The sequence below is a fragment of the Lepeophtheirus salmonis genome, chromosome 1 (assembly GCF_016086655.4).
Source record: "Lepeophtheirus salmonis chromosome 1, UVic_Lsal_1.4, whole genome shotgun sequence".
In the NCBI taxonomy this organism is placed as follows: domain Eukaryota; kingdom Metazoa; phylum Arthropoda; class Copepoda; order Siphonostomatoida; family Caligidae; genus Lepeophtheirus; species Lepeophtheirus salmonis.
This window is the reverse complement of record NC_052131.2, coordinates 3761561-3784079: the sequence shown is the minus strand read 5'-3', so window position 1 is coordinate 3784079 and position 22519 is coordinate 3761561. Positions and strand designations below refer to the sequence as shown.

At 27.6% G+C, this 22519-nt stretch overlaps 2 protein-coding genes across 3 annotated transcripts in view; one reads left to right on the top strand and one right to left on the bottom strand.

Moving 5' to 3' along the window:
* Ca-alpha1T (Ca[2+]-channel protein alpha[[1]] subunit T) overlaps positions 1–22519 on the top strand; it is a 490322-nt gene that overhangs the window by 192995 nt on the left and 274808 nt on the right. The window lies entirely within an intron of this gene.
* Positions 1–22519, bottom strand: part of LOC121114131 (zinc metalloproteinase nas-12) — a 68367-nt gene that overhangs the window by 23759 nt on the left and 22089 nt on the right. Inside the window, exons 2-3 of one of the 2 annotated variants that reach the window (XM_040707997.2) lie at positions 14042–14234; positions 3712–3845 (exon numbers count right to left, since the gene is read on the bottom strand). In XM_040707997.2, coding sequence (XP_040563931.1) covers positions 3712–3845; positions 14042–14141 — 234 coding nt within the window. In that variant the 5' untranslated portion in view covers positions 14142–14234. The remainder of the gene's footprint in view (positions 1–3711; positions 3846–14041; positions 14235–22519) is intronic. The other variant, XM_040708006.2, reaches the window with a different exon arrangement.

Below are 22519 nucleotides of genomic sequence, written 5' to 3'. Positions count from 1 at the left end.
TAAATATTGTATCTCTAGGACACTAATCTGTCGGCAAACGAAACAAACAAATTATGACAAAACAAAAGAATTGCATTCAGGGATACGGGTACATCGAATAATTTGTAAAATAAGGGATCAGAATTTTCAGATCAATTTTTTTAATATTCTGAGTGGCTCATCAAAATCTGAACACTTTGAATTTAAAACTTCAGCAAAATAAAATTTATTGTTCTACTACAGAATTTCTACATAATTAATACTAAAAATAGAAGCGTATATGAGCTCTCATACTCATTAATGCCCTTAGCGGGAAAGATGTCTTCTAGGTGGTGGGGGAAGGCCTGTCACCCGCTGTTGATGTAGTCCTCCATCATGCCGTCCCGGTGCTGGCTGACAGTGGAATTTTGGGCCTCTGTGTTTGGATGACGGACACTGTGGGCTTTCCACTCAACAATCACCCAATACATGCCGTCGAAAGGGTTGGTATCAGGGTTGTAGAGGGCCAAAAGAGTTCGAAAGAGTTTTGTAATGATGAAGATGTGTTTCTTTCATTTCTAGTATTAAAAGTGGCCTTTCCATCCACTTTTTTCATAGCTCTCTGGACAGTCTGGTATGAAACCCCAAAATATCTCGCATGGGCCCTCATAGACTTGAGTGGTCTGGCCTGGGCTGTTTTCTTCAACTCCCCCTGAATCATATTTAACAAAGTCATTCTTTATCTATAACGTTTCGGATTGTTGACGGCGTAAACGGTAGCCTGAGACGCCTAACTGCTTGGAGTGAGCAAATGGAAATTCGTTGATCACGTTCAAGTGTCATTTTCTCAACTTGTACAGAAACTAGAGAGCTAAGTTTTTTTTGTAACAGATTGTTTTTGCTTTAATTTATCGGAATATAATTTCAATCACTGAAACTTCATTAATTATTGAATTAGTAAGTGTTTAGACTTCAATGGAAGACCAAGGATAAGATTGGATATCGGATTGAAAAGTATTTTGATATCACTTCATGTCTTGTTGCCAACTGATATGCTTTTAGTGGAATTTATGATAAGCTGGATAATAGCAATTTTCACACATTTCTTGATGTATTTTAATCTTCAGAAAATCAACAATCATTCTAGTCAATGTGAAGAATTTAAATCACTTGAAATGTGAATTATTTATATGGGGGAAAATAACATTTAATATTTTATGTTCGTGTAATATAATTGAATATAAATAAATTTTGAGAACAAGCGAGCCATTTTTCCTTATTTTAGAAATGAATAGAAAGTTGGTATGGGTCTATAAAGTAATATCAAAATTACGTTATTAAATGTTAATTAGAATATCTGGATTTTTCTCATAGTCAGTACAGATATTGAATTAGATCGGTCCAAACAAAATTATAACGATTTTGTTAAATATCTCGTTTGTATATAAATGCATTCAAAAGAAGTGTTTAATGAATGCATTGCTAATAATAGCACTTAATTGAAAAATAATGACTCAAGCAATGCAATCACGTCAACTATTAATGCTAGTGCATGCTAATTATAATTATTAATAAAACATGTGATAACCTGTTGTTACATTATCATATATTTAGGTATTACATATATTTGATAATTCCTGTCTGTTTTTGACGAATAAACTCCAAAACGACTGATTAGATGGAACACATTTATAACATGAAAGCCTCATGAGACACTCTGCTGAACATAGGGTACTTTATATGTAACTTGGCGCCAAAGCTTCTTAAAATTAAAGTTTTTTTCAACTTTAACTAATAACTCTCTTAGTTTTTTTTGTTTTTTTGTGGTGATTCACGGCAGTGCAAAGCATGATAAAGGATTTTATTAGGATTAAAAACTGTTCAGCCTATTTTATTACACATAAAATAGTATTGATTCTTAGTGTTCCATGCGGAAGGGTAACTATATCGACAACATTTTTACCAAAATCAAACTTTTACATTAAAACCTAAAGGTATTCGATCAGTTTTAGTACAAAAAGTGTTAGGTTTGTCTAAAAGAACTTTTGGTTATAATAAAATTCGTAAGTCCTAGGACCGATCCCTTGCAGTCTTTTATGGTAACTACAACAGCTGAAATGTCGCAGTTATGAACTGCATTATTACAGCCCTTCAGCATAACCTCATTCAATGGGACAATATACCTAAAGTTTAAAATAGGTGGTGTATGGCTAGAACGTACAGGGCTTGGCATCAAAAAGTAGACTCGAGAGTTTGCTTAAGAAATACTTCAATATTTTGTAATTTCAATAATAAAGTAAATAATAATTATAACAAAACATATAAACATGGCCTTTGCAAACTTATTCACTCAATATGGCCCTTTAAGCATGAATAACAGCCTTTACAAGTCGCTGGAAGGCCTTATAGGAGTTGACGACAATCTCTTGGGAAAAAATTTCGTATGCAGCTGCTATGGTGGCCTAAAGTGAGTCCCAATTTGGATGTGGCGTTGTTTTTTTTTTTTTGTTTCAGGGTCAAATCTAGTGATGAAGTTACTCATCGGCCTCTTTACCTCTGTCAAAAGGTGAGGTGAGGTATTTGTGTATGAAAACTACTATAAGTACCCCTTCACGTCCCTCCTTCCTGATGTTCCTAGCAAACATGGAGAAGTCATTGGCGAGACAAAGTCCTTCTTGAAAATAAGATTAACAAAACCGGGAGAAAAATAACAATGAAATTTAGCAGATCCCAGATTGATAAGTAAAACAAATCAAGAAAAGAGGATCTCCCGCCAGTTCAGATAAAACATCGTTTGTAAAGATTATATATTGTGCTTTTGTATTTCACACCAATGAAGAGGGAGTTGATGATTATTATTCCTTGAGAGACGTTATCATGGAGCCACGGAATAAGTTCTTTGGTCTTGTGCTTCACTGCGTAAATTATACTTTGTAGTTTACAGATAAACAACTAAATCTTGCACCTAACCTAATATAATGATGACTTTACATTGAGCCAAGCTTCGAAACTCAGTCTTACATCAAAGATTATTCAGATAGGGCCGTAGTACTGAAGGAACGACTAATATGTTCTTATGACCGTTGAATGGTAAAAAAGAAGGAATAAGGGAATCATTCCTAGGACTGATCCAACACAAATAATTAATTAAACTTCAAACAGCTCAAAAATACCATTGGGTTATAAAAATATAACCTATATTAGTATATAGTAAAAATTATAGAACGATCGAATAAAATAGTTTTATTATATATTTTTGTATATAAATTTAATATAAATATTTAAAAAAAAATTAAATTAATCTAATAAAATTAATTAGGGATGTTGCAATAAATTCTGTCAGGTTTCGTTTTAAATCTTCAATAATAAATTCGAACGTATGATTAGTAATTCTAAAAAAAAACAATTTTTAGTAAATGACGTCATCAACAATCAATATCAACCGTTAAGAATAAAAAAATTACCAATTTTTATTGAACAATTTGAAAGTCTTGATTTGAAAAGAAAATGTAAAAAAAAAAAAATACTTTGTACAATTTATTAATAATCTTCCTTTTTTTTCTTTGAAATGAACAATTTCAAAAATCAGGAAATTATAAACATCCAATAATCGTCTGGGTGGTATTGAATTAATAAATCGTTAGTAATTTATTAATACATCAAAAATATCTTTTATAATTCTGACTTTTGACAATATTATATAAAATATTTGGAAATATCGACAGAAAATGATTACAAACATAAAATAAATACCTCTTCACGATTTGTAGCAATATCTCCTTCTACGATGATTGGAGGTCGTTTTCGGGTTCTATAATCTGTATCTGGAGATATCTTCCTTGCATACTTATCAAACTCCAACCAATATTTGATAAACTTATTTCTATCTGCAAAAATAGAATATATTTGATTATAAATATTAGTCACCATGTGCTTTACAAGAAAAATACAGAATTAATATTTATGTACATTGTATATATCTATGAAAAAACTTACTTCTAGGTACATATTATTATATACCTATGAACATAATAAAACATCCATCCATCAATCAATAGCAAAAGAATAAAGTCTTATAACATACATAAGTATATTTATAGTAATATATTATTGACTATTTGAAAAGAAATTATGTGTCAAAAAATAATTTGAAGGGATTTACTTATTGCGTTAAGCCATGTGAGAATAATATTTTTATAGTTGTACCACAAATTAACATGTTAATCCTGACAATTTAAAGAAAATTTGGGAGAAAAGCTGTTTAGCTGTTATTACATTTGATTAAATTCGTAAATTTAGTAAAAATAAATTGAAGACATTAATCAAAGTTAACTATCAAAGCAAAATAAAGAACAGATATCAGTTTTTCTCTCAGTCAACTGAATTCTGGATTATATTAATCCGGGAATATTATCGTTCATAGTCTTTTTTTACCGTTAAAACAATAAGCGAAATTAAAAGTAGGAAATATAAAACTTATGTAAAAGTTTTTTTATTGATTCTGTTTCTTGTTCTGAACATTATATATTTCAGTTTTTAGGTTGAAAAATGATGGAAAACGACACTTTATCAAAAAATATTCAATGTATAACAAAAGAAAAGATCTATTTAAAAAATATGTATGTCCAAACATTTTTTTTTTCATTATGTATATTTTAAGTTAAAATATAAAAATTCGCTACTCATCATGAATGGATCGCTTTATTGTTTCAATCCTAGTATTTAATTCCTTGGAAGGAGTCAACTCTACTCCCTTATGAGGCCTAGTAGTTTTCCTTGGATGAATTCCCGTCACCCTTCGTGGAATTTGGGAATCCGAATTCGAACATCTGTACAGATGGATAATCAAGTTAGAAGTATTTTGGAAAAATTATTGGAGAAAATATGATGATGATGTTGACCATTAACTAGTACACTCCCATAAAAAATAGGATCACAACAAAATAGATCAAAAATCCTTGGAGATGTATATTTTATAAATTATACATTGAATATTTCTCTATAACATGAGCTGTGATATTTATCATCATTATTTATGATGAAGTTTTAAGAGTTTAAAGATGAGAGTTGTTTTTCCTCATTTTTCAGCTTAAAATGGAAATATATCAAGCTCAGAAAAATACAGACTCAGTAATAACATCAAAATCATAAAAAAAACACTTATACATAAGATTTTAATAAATCTTTATTTTAATTTGGCGTTTGGTTTAAGCGTATAAATGACTCCAAACGATAATAATTCCAAATTGCTATAATCCTAGATGTTTCAGAATTCAAAAGATAGAGAGAATAACTGAGATCTGTCTTGGATTCTGCACTTATAAATAAATTCGATTATTGTCTTGGATTAATGTTCACAATTTCTGCTTCCTCTAACTGTTCCCCTTTGTAATATAATAAATAAACATTTTTCTAAGTTATGTTCACTCATTGACACACCCTCTATCAAAAAATCACTTGTGCACCTTAAAAATTATATTTTCTAGAATTCTAATTATTTTACAATTTCAAGGTATCATATTTTATTATACATATGGAGTCGCATGTAAATAGCTTTCTTTTTTTTTATTTACTAAAAATCTTAAAGTTAAAAAAAAAACATTTTGAAGTGACGTCATCATTAAATAAGTTGACCATTATCCAAAACGGTCACTACAATTTCTATTTATTGTTTCTTCGTGAAATTTTGGAGGATTTATTAGTTAGATTTCAAGAAAATGATTTAAATTTTGTGTAAGAACCAAAAAAAGTTGACATAATTTTCTTTTAAATACTTTGCTTACAAAATATATCTTTTCTAATCTTTTATTAAAGATCAATGAAAAAAAATTGACCCTTTTACGAATTATTCCATTGAATAGCTTAAAATAGTAAAATATTTTCTAATCGAATAGAAAAAAAAATCCAATTTTTATTTTCAATTTTTAAAATGCCTTCATATGAGAAAAAAATTTCAATTATAGTCGTATAAATTTTCAATTTTTGATATGTTTATATTTTTGTTCAGAGGCTCAAAATCATCTTTGATGGGCTTTTCCTCCTCCCTGTTTGGTTGTTATAAACACGACACTGCATACTACAGTGTTTAAATTTTTAAAAACATGATATTAATTAATCTTAATACTTATTTAATTATTCATTAACTGCTATGTATGCCTTCAACATGGAATCGCTTTTGGATTATTATTCAATCTATGCATGCAATACTCAATCATTTTAAATTGATGTTAACCTAGAAATCCTAAAAAATGAATTTTTACACTTTTTCAATAGTGATCATAAATTATTTTCTTGATATAAAGTTTGCAAAAACTCTGATATTTCATACATTATATCTAACTTCAAACTTTTGTACACTTGGTAACGATCATCATTTCCCTTTTTTTATCACCATTAATATTGTTTTAGTATTTAAATGAAATTGGAAACAATTTAGAACATAATTTAATTTTTTTAGGGATTTACTTCAATAATTTTGTTTACGAAGTTTTTTATTTTAGTCCCTGTATTTTGGATCAGGTGTAAATATATTAATTTTAGAGCAAGACAGTGCATACATATCCATTCTTTCAATTATTTGAAAAAATCATTAATAATGAATATATTTATATCAATAATTTTAAAGAAAAATAATACTGATATATTTGTAGATTTATGTCTGTCTGCTTTTGACATATATACTCCGAAACAAGTATATGGATTGAGTTGATTTTTGGTGTTAACATATTTTGATTCATTTTGCTGAACCAACATTACTTTTTCTGCCCTAGGCGGCACGGAGTGTTTGGAGGCGTGTTAGCAGTTAAACTACATATCTGGGTACATTTAATAACAAGTTTTTTAACTAAATAACCTTTGGGTTCGGGATCATGAGTCTTTAAAGTTTTAGGACTTTTCTTCCATGATTAAATGTTATGAAAATCAATTGATAAAATGTATAAATTTAATTGCTTCACTTCAATTTTTGATGATTCAATAGAGTAATATTTATATTTTATCTTTGTCGAATTAGTTAAAAATCATGAACCTGTGTCGAAAATGACCTGCATACGTAGTTAAGCATTATACAAATTTGACTTAGTTTAATCATTACAAATTTGATACAGTTTAACCATGAAATACAGTTTTTTCACTTTGATACTTTTGTAAAAATTAATTGAGCACGAAAATTTTGATCTGATAGTAACAGGACCTTAAACAAAAATACAACTTGAAAACAATACTTGATGAGTATTTTTCTACTTTTGTGTTTGAAAGGGAATCATAGCAAAATAGAGCAAGATAGAGTCTTTCATTGTGAATAAAAATTATTGAGTCAGTAACTTCATAGAAAATACAAATATGCTCATGACTTTTTTTGCACTATGTGCCGGGCTGTCAATTATAAGGACAAAATGTTAACACACAAAAATAAGGATATTACATAAAGTATTATTTTTACTGAGCTTACAAACCAAAAACACACTGGTACTTGGTGTATAATTTTAGCTAATATTCAGGGCAGTAGTAAAAATTATAAAACAATCAAACAAAATGATTTAATAAAAAAAACACTACGAGCGAAGCCGATAAGTTCAGATAATTTATGTTTTATAATTATAATTTTGTTGAAGCTTGTCAAATTTTCAAAAAGTTTCATGTAAATGTACTACGAGTATATAATAAAAATAAATCTCTACACCTAAGCCTATGTTTAAATAAAAATAACAATAGCAATTGCCACACTAACTCAAAAATTTAAAGTAGTTATTTTTTGTAAAGTATCTTTGTTTATAGTACTCCATTTTCAATGTCATGATGGCAAAATAAACTTAAATCCTGAATAATATATATTTATTATGCACCTTGAAAGATATTTTTATTTAATAAAATTTTTTATGTTTTAATTTTGCACATTTGCATTTTGTATTTACAAACAATAATTTGGAGTATTATTATAAAAAAATATACCCATCTCTTAAAAAAAATATTTATATATTTATTTGAATAATTCAAAATGAGTACATATATATTATTTTTGTTAAAAATTATATAAAAAAAAGAAGAGCACTTCCTAAATTCAAAGGCCTTTGAATTTATTTAAATGATATATAATTATTTGTACTTCTCCATTAATTCTACATTAATTTCCAAGAGAACTCACGACTTGGACAAAATGTTTCTCATCGAATAGAAACCTACACACAAATATTCGATAAATAAAAGATCTATCTCTTCTCAAAAAAAAAAAAAAATGAAAACATTACTTATATAAAAAAAGTTGTTCGAATTGGTACAATTTAATTCATGTCTCGACTGATGTTGCATAAGAACATTCTGATTTGTGTGATAATATTTAACAAAAAGCAAAGAAATTTTAAAATTTTTACATCTTTATTTTTTCGTGACATACTAAACAAACAACTCAACAATTAAATTGTATTTTTTTTCGTAGTTTTATGGCACTAAAATCAAGTAAACAAGTATTCGGCAGAATTTTTATTCAATATGAGAGGTCTTAGTCTTAGTAATTACTTCAATACGAGACCTAAATTCCTTGCAGACCTTGATTATGTGTTCAGACTTGAGCTACGGCTCCTCCATCTTGATGGAAGCATCTACAGACTGCCAAAACACTCTCCTCCAGACGCACCTGGATAGAGTAGGTCAAGGGATTTTTCATCTGGAGACTCCTCTCCATGTAGGATGGCTACATGCTTAGGCCCCAATATTCCGGAAAGTTGTATCTAAGGAAGGCCTGGGTATTAGTAGTGCGATATCACGGAGCTCCGTCTTCAGTTAAAACATAGTTGTCCCAAAACATTTATCAGGCTCAAGGTAGCACTTTCTTATCCTGATGTTCGATGTAATCATCTGTATTGAATCGCTCCTTCCTCTCGAGAAAATTGGGAGGAGAGACTCCACAACGGGATGTAGCGGCTGTTCTGCTTATTCAGAGTGGCATCAACGGGGAAAAATTTTCATCAGAAGGGAGCAAAAAAATTTGATGACCTTTATAAAGTTTAAAATCTTCTTTGCTCTTTCCAGCCGTCTCAGCTTCCTCTCTTCAGAAATTAGATGTTCTAATCTTCTTCGTGATTTTGCTCCAATGTCATTCCGGATTGAAAATAATAATATGTGAATCACTAGATAATATGGACCCTGTACAATATGGGTTAACATCTCAAGTGTGAAATGTCTTTTATTCCGACAGATGTCATGAGAAAAAGAGCCATACATAGTAAAGACGAAATATAAACTTTCCCATCTGCTTTAATAGATGACATCCATTTATTTTTACTTATTTTCAACCCCTTTATTTTACTTTTTTCTTTATTCATTAACTAACTGATGATAAAGAATCCATGTAAGTGAAGAAAAATAAAGTTTTTACATAGGAAAAAAACTTTATCTTTATAATTTATGCGTTGGATTCTAAGTAGATAAAAAAATGAAAATATATGTTTTATAGAATAGTTTTTTGTATAATTCTTTTTGCAAGTTTCTTGTTTTCTCAATTTCTTAAAATCCTTATTATCCATTCATTTGCGTGTTAACTGACAACTGCAGTGTTAAAATCTATGAATGAATTATTATATAATCATTATGGATATCCGTTCTGAAGGATATATGAGTTTAAATATTATTACTAAGAATATCCTTAGTTATGAAAATTGAGGCATGTTAAAAAAAGAAGAAACCGAAAATCAACATGGTAAACTTGACAATTTTTTTTTGGAGGAAAACATATTAGCTATCATGATGTTTCATTAGATCAGCTGTTACAAGAGAGAAAGGCTAGAAGGAAATAAACTGGAACATTGACCAAAAAATACTCCGATGTGGATCCTCAATTTCACTCTAAGTCCAAAAAGATTATACAATTCTATCTTATCAACAAATTTTACAAGGTCTATGTAATCTTTGAATCTTGAATATGGTAGGAGAGCATGACATATTTATATGATTCACAAATAAATAGAATATATTTAATTTTATTAATATTTTTATGAACCGTAACTTATACCATATTAATGATAATACCAATCATTTGATTCTTCTAAACTTTATTCTTAAACTAACGACACTGAGATTCAATAATGAGTTAAAAAGGGCATGAGAATAAATGTTAACTTTAACGCCATTCAAAAAATATTACATATATTGAATAACAATAACTGTTTTTGTGAATTAAAATGTAGAAAAGTTTTTACTTAAAGGAAGTATGTTTACCTTTGCATAATAAGTTGTTGAATATAATTTACAAGTCTTGTCAATTATGATTTATCTTAACAAGCCTTTCAACAGAATGTAATACAAGGAATCACAAGAAAGAAATAGAGATAAGCATTAAAAAGGCAATTATATATTCAAATAAATATATATATAACTCTGACATTTGATAATGCAATTTAAAAATAAGATATGAGAGCGCAGCATTTTCAGTAAACAAGTTAAAGTATTAAATGGTTTTAATTAGGGCATGTCTTCTCATGCATTTTTTCTACAATTTCATCAGTCAAATCCAATTTAAAGTTTGATTTGCAAAAATATTCCAGCAACCTATGGTCACCAATACACACACCTAAGATATTTAAGTACATGTAGAAGAATAGAAAATTAATTCTTTTTATCTCACTTAAATCCAAATTTATCAACAAAAAAATTCAAAATTACAAAAAATTAAGATCCATAAAGTGAAATCCAAATTATGTACCCTAAAACATCAAGTAAGTACTTAAAGGACGTCCAGTGATTATAAAACTGTATTATGATATTTTTTGCATCAATAATCCTTTATTTTTTTAATTATTTAACCCCAAAAGTCCCTGAGAAACCTATTTGTTTGCTACTTCGAGAAATGTTTAAGGCACGAAAAAATATTCTAAATCTGGTTTTAATCATTTTACAACAATCCACAAACAATTTCCGTGCTTCATACAACATATTTTTGTTGATTGGTAGATCTGACAAGGCTTACACGATTGGATAGTAAGTAAGATTATGCAAACAGTCTTACAAAAGTAACCAAACCAAATTATGAAGTTTATACATTTCACTAATAACTCAGTTCAAGGAAGAATGCCTGAATACATGGAAAATAAATTGTGTAGCATTCTTAATGGACCATAATTTAGCTTGGAGTTAGATGAGTTCATTTTACTAGGAAATGAATATGTGCTTCTTGCTTATGTTGTTTTTGTCAAAGATAAAAAGTAGGTTCCAGAAATGATATTTGTAAAAAATCTTATTATAGATACTAAAGGAAAGTTGGTATTTGATATCATTGATAATTTTGTTCAAGAGAGAAATAACCCACTTGCTAACATTATTGCAGTGCAATAGAGGGTGCATCCTCCATGATGAGGTTGTCATCGTTCCTTCATCAGTTTCTTGAAAAACCATACTTGGTGTAATTTCGGTACTCTGTGCAATCCACAGGCAGCATCTGGTAGAATAAAAATCTTAGTGGTAAACTTCACAAATCGATTAATATTGTTGTCACAGGAGTAAATAAGATCCAGGGATCTCGACTTTTTCGAGATATTCGGACAATTATCCCTTTGGGGATCACGAAATAAAATGTAAGGTCACATTATGTGGGGAGGTTATCTGTAGACTGAGGGATGAGGCCGCAGCAGATAACATTTAATTAAGTAAAGCACTTGAACTTTTTCTTGTGTCTACCATAAACAGTTACAGTATAATTACAGGATGAACATAAGTGTATCATGAAGAGGAACTTCTACATCATCAATCCCAATTACTATTATAACAGAAAATGAATAGAAATATACAGTGCAAGTTGTAATGGTTTTCTAATCCTACTTGTAAACTTATTCGAACAATTATGATCGATTGAGTCGATATCCTTCTCTTCTAGATTGAGCTAATTCCAAACCACACAACATTATACAATTTTTCCATCATCATATTGGTAAAACCGCCAAATACACAGATCCGATTATATTCCTTTTGGAATAAAAAGTTATATGTGTTTCTGGAGAGTGGGCGTTAGAAGTTTATATTAAAGCCAAGGAGGCGTCAGCGTGAAAAAGTTTGGGAAACCCTGCACTAGACAATCAAATGCTGATTGGATAAAATAAAATGTCTTTACATTAAATATAAATATAAACATCCATAATATTATATGTATATAAATCATTTTTTTAATAAAACATGATTTGTAAGGATTTATAAAAGAAAGTATTTCACAACTATGCGGCTAAATATTTTGATCCAGAGGAAAATATATGTATGTTTATAAATCTCACTCAAATATAATTGTATATTTCAATTTCATGCAGATAAATATATATTCTACAGATGATGTTGATAAAATATTTATTTGTTTTAGTAATATTTATTTTAGTGCATAAATTACATTGAAAATAAAAAAATATTTATATATTCCAAAACTGTCAAACTGAAATTCGGTTTTTTTACTATCCTGTAAAAAATAATATAATTTATTGCAGTTTCAAGTCCTATATAGGTATGTTTAAAAAACTTGGCTAACGACTACAACTTCATTTGCTATGTACAAGTTGCAATGTCTATACAACTTGTATAAGCAAATTGTACAAGTTGCAATTACGCAATTGACTATTAATTGATAGTTGTTGTTTTTTTGACAGTAGACTAGCTCAGAAATTAAACTTAGGATCTTCAACTCAATCCAACTCTGATTTTTTGAGGTCTTAAAGTTGAAAAAATTAGCATTTGGATGAATTTTTGATTAGCTATAAACCAATGAAATGAATGACAGGTAATGAAAACCATTGAAAAGTTATCAGTTAGCTAAACTGAAATTTAAAAAAATATAAATGTAATTTAACCATGATTATTTGATTTACGAGATATTGCAAATCAATTTACTTCTTTTTACTAATTGCATCATAGAAAATATTGGAGCAAATATCTACACATTAAATTAATTTTCGAGAAAGTCTAATGGAAAGTGAAGGAATATTTTTTGTAAAATTTACATTGTTTAAATAAAGCAAAACCTTTATGTATTACCCCTTCCTTGGTCTTATAATCACTACCTTGGCTATATATAATCTGAAACCAATCACTTTGAGACCCCAAGAAACTGCCTTTTTACATAGGGGGGGGGGCGTTAAAATTCAATTCAATTATAACCCTACTTTTCAGAAGCACAACATCTTTTAAGCACTTTAGAAAAAATCATTTGAAATGTCCGCCCCACAAAAAAAAAAAAAAAAAATCCTCTCTTACCCATAAATGCGTATTTTTTTAAATCTCTTTTCAAAGTAATAAGGAGTGAACAGTAAAGCCTTTTTATGCTTAAAGCAATAGTTATAAAACATTTTCAGTTTATAAAGCACACTTTTAAGGTCATATAAAAAGTCAAGACCAACTTCCTCTAGATTTTTATTTTAGTGTGCGTTAGAACGTGATCAATTATTAGGGTAATCTGTTAATTCTATATTCTGTTGTATTTTAATGAAAAATATATGTTTGTATTGAAGTTTCAGTCCTCCAAGTATCAGACACTCGCAAATCAAATATTCATCAAAATGCTATTTTCTATCTCAGCTAGTCTACTGCCAATAATACCACATACGAAATTTAAGTAAAATCCGTTTCTTAAATATAATTTCTCATGGACCCATATAAATATAAAATTTATTTGTTAAATCAGTTTAAAGGATAAAATAAATGCTGGGATGATAGAGTACCGTCATAAAATAAATGAACGTTTTGTAAGTTTTTAATTTATTATTTTTTTTTTGCATAAAATTTATTATTTGTATATGTATATTGTCTTAATTGTTATATTGTTTTTTTTAGGTAAGTAAATTAATAATATATAATCTTTAACATAACAAGTAAGTAAATGTTTCTCTTAAATTATGAAAAAACAGTGTCACCCTGTGCATATATACATTTAAAACCCTTATAAAATGAATTTTGAGGTAAAACGGTTTGTTTAAATAACAATGAAAAATGGGCAAATATGTCTGGTGTAAAAAGGTTAAAGCTTGCAAAAAAACAAAACAACAGAAAGAAATATAAAATATTATATAATATGTAAATAGAAAAATCTATAGATTATCTCGTTCTTGATTCAACTTACCACTCCAACTAACTTCATTACTTGATTCTTCATTTTGAGCATATAAATATTGAATTGATAGAGTAAGACTTAAAAACAATAATTTCCAAGATGCCACCATTTTCCTTATATTTTATTGGACCTCCTTTTGTTAGAATTCTAAGCCTGCATTTTTAGATGCACTTATTGGATATACGATTTTCTGAAAAATATACTTTAAAAGTGATTTGAAATATTAAAAATCAATATTTTACATAATTTAGAAATTTTATTTTATCATCAATTCTAAAGGGTAAAAAGGATTTTTTTTTTTTTTTGAGTAATAATTTTATTTAAAAACCAATAATTATTATATTGGCTATTAATCACATTGATAATTGATTTCTATAAAAAAGGGTTGTTGAAATTTATCTGCAATGTCACAAAAACAATACATTCTCAACAAATGCTTATAGAAAAATATTTTGTATTGTCATTTTTCTCTTAAGAAAAAAGGTTTGAAAGCATTATATAGTATTTTTCTAGGAACATAATTTTAAGGACTATGTTTATTCCTTTAACAAAAATAAATACTTTTTATAAATGAACATGTAAATAAAATTCAAATTACAATAGATAAGACGTGTTAACTCCTTATCATATAACTATTTTTCAATAAAAATAATATGTTGTCCACATTACATTTCTTATTATAGTATGAATGGAATATTTTCTAATGCAGATCAAATATATATATATAGTATAAATTCTATAAAAAGTTATTTCTATTTAAAAGTTAAAATGAGACGTTTTAAATGACTCCATAAAATTAAAATACTTGAAATAATACGAATTATTGTCAGATTTTAAGAGAAACTTTACAAGAAACTATCAGTTAATTTCAATTACATAAAGTGCCTTCGAGGGTTATTTTCCTTTGGGATCTTAAAATATGGGTAAACATATAAATATAGTTATTTATGGGATATGATTTAGACTAGAATTAATCTAAAAAACCTACTAATGACAGATCAAGAGCAATTATACGAAACAAAGTTATTTTGTATCGATTTCGATAGTATACCAAATGGGTATAGTAACACAAACCAACAATATCCCTTGGATTGAGAGGATGTGTTCCTGTTTTTTGTTTGTTTTTGTTTTTTTAGCATCAAAAAACATGAAAAGGATTTTTATAACCAAAAAGTTTTTTTGTCAGATACAGATAAAATTTCAGGCACTATCATTAAATCTTATTGCTTAATAAATATACAAAAATATTTTTTCTTGCAAGAAATATTAATTTTTTAAGGTGCACTTTCCATTATTATGAAGTGGTATGTCTTTATTTTACGAAAAACTATGATATTTACTATCGTGATCAAAAATGTAGAATTTATTATAGTTTCTAAGAAAAGTTTATTTTGATTCATTTTTTTACACCTACAAGGCAATTTCTCTGATTCTGTAAAGAAAAACTACATAAATAATTAAAATATCTTCTGAATATTGTAGTATAGACACGCAGATTATATTTAAGATTTTTCAAGGTGAAAAATCAAAACTAAATCATGTAAATCTTGTAACCCAAAATTTCAGAGTATAAAGGTGATTTTCAAGTTTCTCTAAGTAAAAACATTTAAAAACACACTATCTTAATCATCTTAATTCATGGGGGAGGGGACAAAACTTTGTTGACAAATATAATTTGTAAAAATACGAAATTAATTATTTCAATGTAACCTATAATAATTTTATTATATTTTTATAAATAAGAACTTATGTATTATAACATCAATAAGTTTAGCAAAAAAATAATATTATCTGATATATTTTACCTATAAAACTAAAAAAAAATTCTAACAAATAAAATTGTAGATTCTCGAGATAAAGAGTACTAAAATTTTTGCCCTTCTATATATGAATATTATAAAAAAGAAATTTTAAAACCTATTGAATGTTCTATATTTTCAACTTTTGTCAATAAGTTTCTGACGTTTACAAATCTATCTGTATCCAAAATGCATTTGTTGGTTCATAAAAGCTCTGCAAAAATATTTATTTAGGAGCTCAGTGAGGCATTGATAAAATATTTAATGGATGGCAATTTCGTAATAGCTAAATCATATATAATTAAAAGATTATATTTTTCTTTGTTATGAAAAGCATGGAACAACTGAAAGTCAAAACAAAATCAAACAAAATGTATTTTTCAATATTTTTTTAGATTAAAAAAACTTTATAAATTGTGTAAAAAAGCTCAAAAAAAGTTTCTTTGATTTATTTAACGGCATTATCCCATGAATACAAGGCTATACAGTGTGTCAGCAGTCAACTGTTCTACTTTTTTAAAATAATCAGTGTTCTAAATTATGTTTTAAGTTATAAAAAATTCCTTGCAAGTATCGAATAATAATTCAATAATGAAGAATTGATTTGGTATCCTATTTCTAAAATATAAAAAAAGGGTATAATACATGTTACTAACTGATAGGATATAGAATAAAAAAGACCCCTTTAGTGCCATAAAACTGAGGGACAAGGTGTGGTTAAGTTTCCAATCTACATCAATTAAAAGAGTACCATATTTTTTTGATATATTAATAATAGAATTAAAACACTTCTACTTTTCATTTCATTTTTTAAATAAAAAATTATAGCATTAATTTTGTAACATTGATAATTTATGCTAAAGATGGGCAGAATTAAATTTAAAAATAATCACATTGAGTAAATTGTTATTTTTTAAGATTGTGATCAGTTATATTTATTCGAATGTTCAACATGATTTTATTTTTTTTGTGAACTGTCGATTTTCTTATCTCTTACGTACTCTGCATTTTATTTAGCTTCTTGTCAAGTTGTGAAAAATTACTTTGATTTAGGGAGCAAAGGTCGATATATTTCATTTTAATAAATTCAAAATGCAGATCAAATATATATATAGTATAAATTCTATAAATAAGTTATTTCTATTTAAAAGTTAAAATGAGACGTTTAAAAAGGAAAAGATAAATGACTCCATAAAATTAAAATACGTGAAATAATACGAAATATTGTCAGATTTTTAGAGAAACTTTACATGAAGCTATCAGGTAATTTCAATTACATAAAGTGCTTTCAAGTGTTATTTTCCTTTGGGATCTTAATATTTGGGTAAAGCTGTAAATATAATTATTTATGGGATATGATTTCGACTATAATTATTCTAAAAAATTAGCAAATAGCTTTAAAGATGTTTTTTTTTATTTAAGGAGCAAAGGTTGATATATGTGATAAAGATTATTAATTGTTCAATAAATTTATGTTAAAGTTTATTTGAATGTAAAAAATCTATTTGAATCACATTTATTGAATAAGTTCTTTGGTTTGCTCTGAGAACCCCTGTTTGTGCTTGTGTTTGTGCCCTGAGCCCTGTGGTATAGATAAGTGTATTTTAACAAATGTGAAGAAATGAATAACTATTCCTATATCTTAACGGAAAATGAATAAAAATATGTCCTCAAAATTGGTTAATTAATTAACTTTTTTAAACTACTAAAAATTATCATTTATGAAATATTGACATACAAAAATAAAATTAAATCAAAAAAAAAATATATTCAATTGATAATTTCGCCTGCTTCATATCTGCCAAAAAAAGTCTATGTATATTTGGGTATCCAAAAGTTAATTCAATTTAATGAATAGGTCAAACTTTTATGTGTTGATACGAAACTGGTATAAATAAGAAATAAATCATGTTAAAAACTTTTTAGATGCATTTTCTTAATACACCTTGTCCAGTCCTATATTTGAAATTTCTTTCTAATTTGACAAATTTGTATTTTATGATCTATTTATAAAATAAATATATTTTGAAAAGTTGACAGAAAACATTAATGTTATTCTTGTTTAGCCGAATATACTCTGCTACTAACGACCACTTTTACATCAGTTTTATAGGACTGAGGGGTCATTGTAGTTCTATCTCCTATCATTTTATGACATATATTTGACTCTTTTTTATCTGTAAATGTGAATTTGAAAAACAGATTAATACAATTAACATTAAGAAGGTGAAAGGTATGATGGAAACATCGCTTTAAAAAGTTTCCACCAATTCGCAGCTACGCACCAAAGTTTGGGATAATTAATTAAATTTGATAAATTTTTGTTACACCCTAATATGTATGGGTATATAATTCATGCCATAAAATGAAATTTGAAATAGGTAAACACTGAATCCACTCCGCTGATATGCATATTTCTGCTATTAAAAAAAGTAAACCAAAAAATCTTTTTATGTTTGCATTAACTCTGCAAATTAATTTGTAATTTTTATTTTTCTAACTTTGTTCTTCTTCACATGATTGAGAAGGAGGATAATTAAAAAAACCACTTACATATATCGTATAAGAAAACTATGCAGGTTATACTCCTCAAATTAAAAACCAGCCCTAAAAATATTTTTCCCCTATGTTGATTAGGATGTCATAAAGATTTTGTGCATATTTGAAAATGAAAAATTTATTTAAAAGAGCCAGAAGATTAAACCCTCATATACTACAAGAATATACGTTACAGGGTGAGGATTCAAAATTTTAAAATCCTCTTGGCGACCGTTTAGTGTCAGTTCTAACAGTCTGATAAACTTATACTTGGCCCCATTCGAAAAAACTGACGACAAGGTACAATTTGATATTTTTGTTTTTGTGCAATCCAAAATGTACGAGCAATAAGCAAAACGACAGAGGGTGTGCCATTTTCTTTTAGCACAAGTCGATCTCTGACATGAACATCCTATTCTGAATAAGAAATTGTACAGAAAAAAAAGGCTAATTTTTTTTTCTTGAGCTATTAAAAAATAATTGAAATTTTAAATTTTTTAAAAGCTTTCAAAAATATTTTTGTTTGGAAAAAAAAATTTCAAAATTAATAGTAATTTACTACAAAATAATTTTTTTCAATAAAATTTAAAAAATCTACAGCTATTAAAAAAAATTCAAAAAATCTACAGCTATTAAAAAAAATTCAAAAACTCAATTAAATTTATTCAATTTAATGAAAAAAATATTAAATATTATATTTTTTGGAAAAAAAAATTCAAAAATCATAGATTTTTCCAAAAAAAATCATGATGCCAAAAACTTCCAAATAGAGTTGTTATAAGTCCAAACACATTTCTAGCGTAAAAGATTTTTTTTAGTTAGCAATTTCAAGAGTATTTTTTTTTAAATTTTCTATAACAGATAACTACGTGTGAGGTTGCTAATGAAAGACAAAGGATACCAATGTGGATTTGTTGGGGAGTTATAATAAATAGTAGTCATGGTTGGACTCAGATTAAAATGGAGAATCGACATAGGAGTAGTTCCTGTATATATTGTTGCTAGATAGGAAGTGGGATTTGGGTTATTTCCCTAACATTGCAGCTTGTAGCTTCTAATTACATATGATTACAGCTCAGCTGTTTTCCTCTGAAATATTCTTTCAACCTTTAGGATTAACATGTCATTTTTTGGTTTCTTTTTTTACACGACCAAAAGTGTTTATAATTTACAACTCTACAGACAAGCCACATTATAACGGACACGCCACCAGATGATTTGAAAGGCCCATACAGAGGTGAATAATGTCTTTGATCTTTTATAAAAAGAATACGATTCGACAACAATGCTTATGATAAAAAATTATGGATTCTTTTATATAAATTGAAGAATATCGTCTAAAAGTAAGTAATAATGAAATCAATTCCTGATCCACATACATTCATGGCTTGAGCACAAACCAACATAAACACAGTTTATTTTGATAATATCTGTGAAAAGATAATATAACAGACAAAATTAGATCATCATTTTCTCTAAGCTCGACCTCTGAAGACAAATTGAACGATTTTACAGTACCTTAAAAACATGCTAACTATATCATGACCAAATCACATGTATTTAGGATCTTTCAATGTTCTATCAAGACATGAGAAACCTCTGAAAATAGACTTTGTGCATTGTAAAATTCTTATTGGTCAATCGTCTGAACCAAGTTTTTCGAGTTAAGACATCATTTCCTTTTAAAGTTTTTAAACTCTGAACCAGGGAATTATGTTAATTTATTATATTTTATATCTTTTAATTCATTTAATTATATTTTAATCCCTTGTCTTTTTAAACATTTTATCTTCAATTTAGGGAGTTCAGTTTTCTTTTTCTATATCTTTGTAACTTAGGCTGGGCCGTACTTTTCATTTATTTGCAAATAAAAAACTCGTTTTAAAATTCGTTCGTAAATTTAAAAGTTGAGTTTTCAAAATCATAAGATAACTTCAGAAATTAAATAAATTATAAAAAAGATAGAATGAAATAAAAAATTAAAGGTGTTTAATTGATTCAAATATAATTGAAATATTTTCATAATATAATCAAACAAAATTTTTGTTAAAAAACTATTCTGGATTGTGATATTTATTTTATTTTATTAGATATTTAGAAACAAAATAGAGGAACTGATAAAATATAACATCAACAGATATACATCATAAGATTAATAAACAAAAGTATATGTTTATAAATATTCTCAAAACAAAACAGTATTAAAATAACTGCTTATCTGTCTTTTTTCAAGTGCACTAATAACTAACTTAGAATAATTTAATATTTAAAAATGTCCTCATATTTGAACTTATCACATCAAGGACCATATATATATATATTCCATAAATATGAATATCTATAAATTACATGAACCAACCAATACTAGAAAATAAAGAAATATCTCTAATATTCAAAGTGAAATTGATGTAGTTGAAAATTGTCTTATCTTTTTAAAAATTACATTTGTGAAATTTACGTAAAAATATACAGTTAAAAAACACTACCGGTTTTTGACTTTCGAAAAATTGAAAAGTATGACCAGTCTATTGTATATATGTATGTATCTTAAATATATAATAGTTAGTATTCATTATAACTTATGTAGTGTAGTTACTTAATACATGGATATTTCTTTAAAGCAACGTATTTATTTAAGTTATACGTAGAATTTTGGAGAAACTTCATTTTTTAATTTAAATGTAATAGTTTAAGTTAATCTTTAAATCTTTCTCCATTATAATTTTCTAAAATAGACTTTTTATTTAACTCTTACATATGGTATATTATACTCTATGAATAAAAAAACTATGGACAACTATCTTTATTGATCTGAAAAATACTGGAGCGTTTACTAGTGTTGTTTAAGCCCCTAATTTGTTGTTTCACTATTTAACAAAAAGACTGATTCTATTGGCCCTTCACAGAGCTGCTGCAGTAAATTTCAGAGTAGAGAGCGAATGTTTCTTATCTCAAAGTAGTTAATTTGAGTAGAGTGGGTCGGATCCCCTTCTAGTTGCAACAGCCATCCTGCTAAGTCTTAACACTTTACATTTTATGGTCAAGATGAATCTTTTTAATTGTCAATTGGCATAAATGTTGGTTGATATAATTATTTACAATTCGAACCCCATTCCTCTATATTTAAGATATTAAAAAGTTATGTGCTCAGTTTTTTGTTATCTTTAATTAATGTAACATGTCCTCCATATCATTTCTTACGGACTATTTCAAAGTTAATCAAATGGATATATAATAATGTATTAATTGAAAAAATTTACCATTTTTAAAAAAATATTTTGAGTCATTGAAACTAATTTCAAAACCCAAATAATTATATTTTTTAAGTTAATAAGGATCAGAAAAACAAAAAAAAACAGTTGACGTCATGAAGGAGAAATACTTTTTTTTCGTTTGTAGTGGTATTCACCGTCACTTCTCCAGTACTTAACAACATAATGCAGGAGAGACTTGATACAGTTACAAGAGGGCCTGATTCTCGATCATCAAAAAATATATTTACAAAAGTCACATAGAAATGGTTGCTAATATATTAAAGTAATATCAGACATTGGAGTCGGCGATGAATTTTAGATGAATTGGTCTGTGGTTTCACTTTCCCTCTTGCAGAAGATACACTGACTTCTTCGATCGAGAATTGTTTTTGGTCCTACTTCCAAAGTTCCAGAGAGAAGTCGGTAGTTAAACCAATTTTCAGCGGACGACATATATTTATTTTTAATAGCTTTGATGCAATTGTGTGGACTTTTTACTATGCCTCTTCCGGCTAAATAGTCTATGAACGGTGTCATACATTTTTTTGTGCCACATCTTTGAATTTCTTAAGTGGTAGTACTTGAGGTTCTCATCCTGAGAGCTATAAAAGGTATTTTGACAACTTTATAAGGCCCAAGAATAGTTTTGAAGTATTGATTAGCTATCTTGTTTATGAGGAGGCTTGAAAAATCGACGTCCGCGGCAATCTCAGCTGGGAGAGTTCCTACTTTTGTGAACCTAAGTCGCTCACGAATAGGCGTTTCCCATCCGAGTGAAAATTCAGCATGCATTGATGCATGTCGGTTTGCTCTAGATAAATTTCCCATTCAGTTGGATAAGCATTCTAGAATTTGCAATACCTTTTGGTAACCTGTGCAAGGATTATCCATGAAGT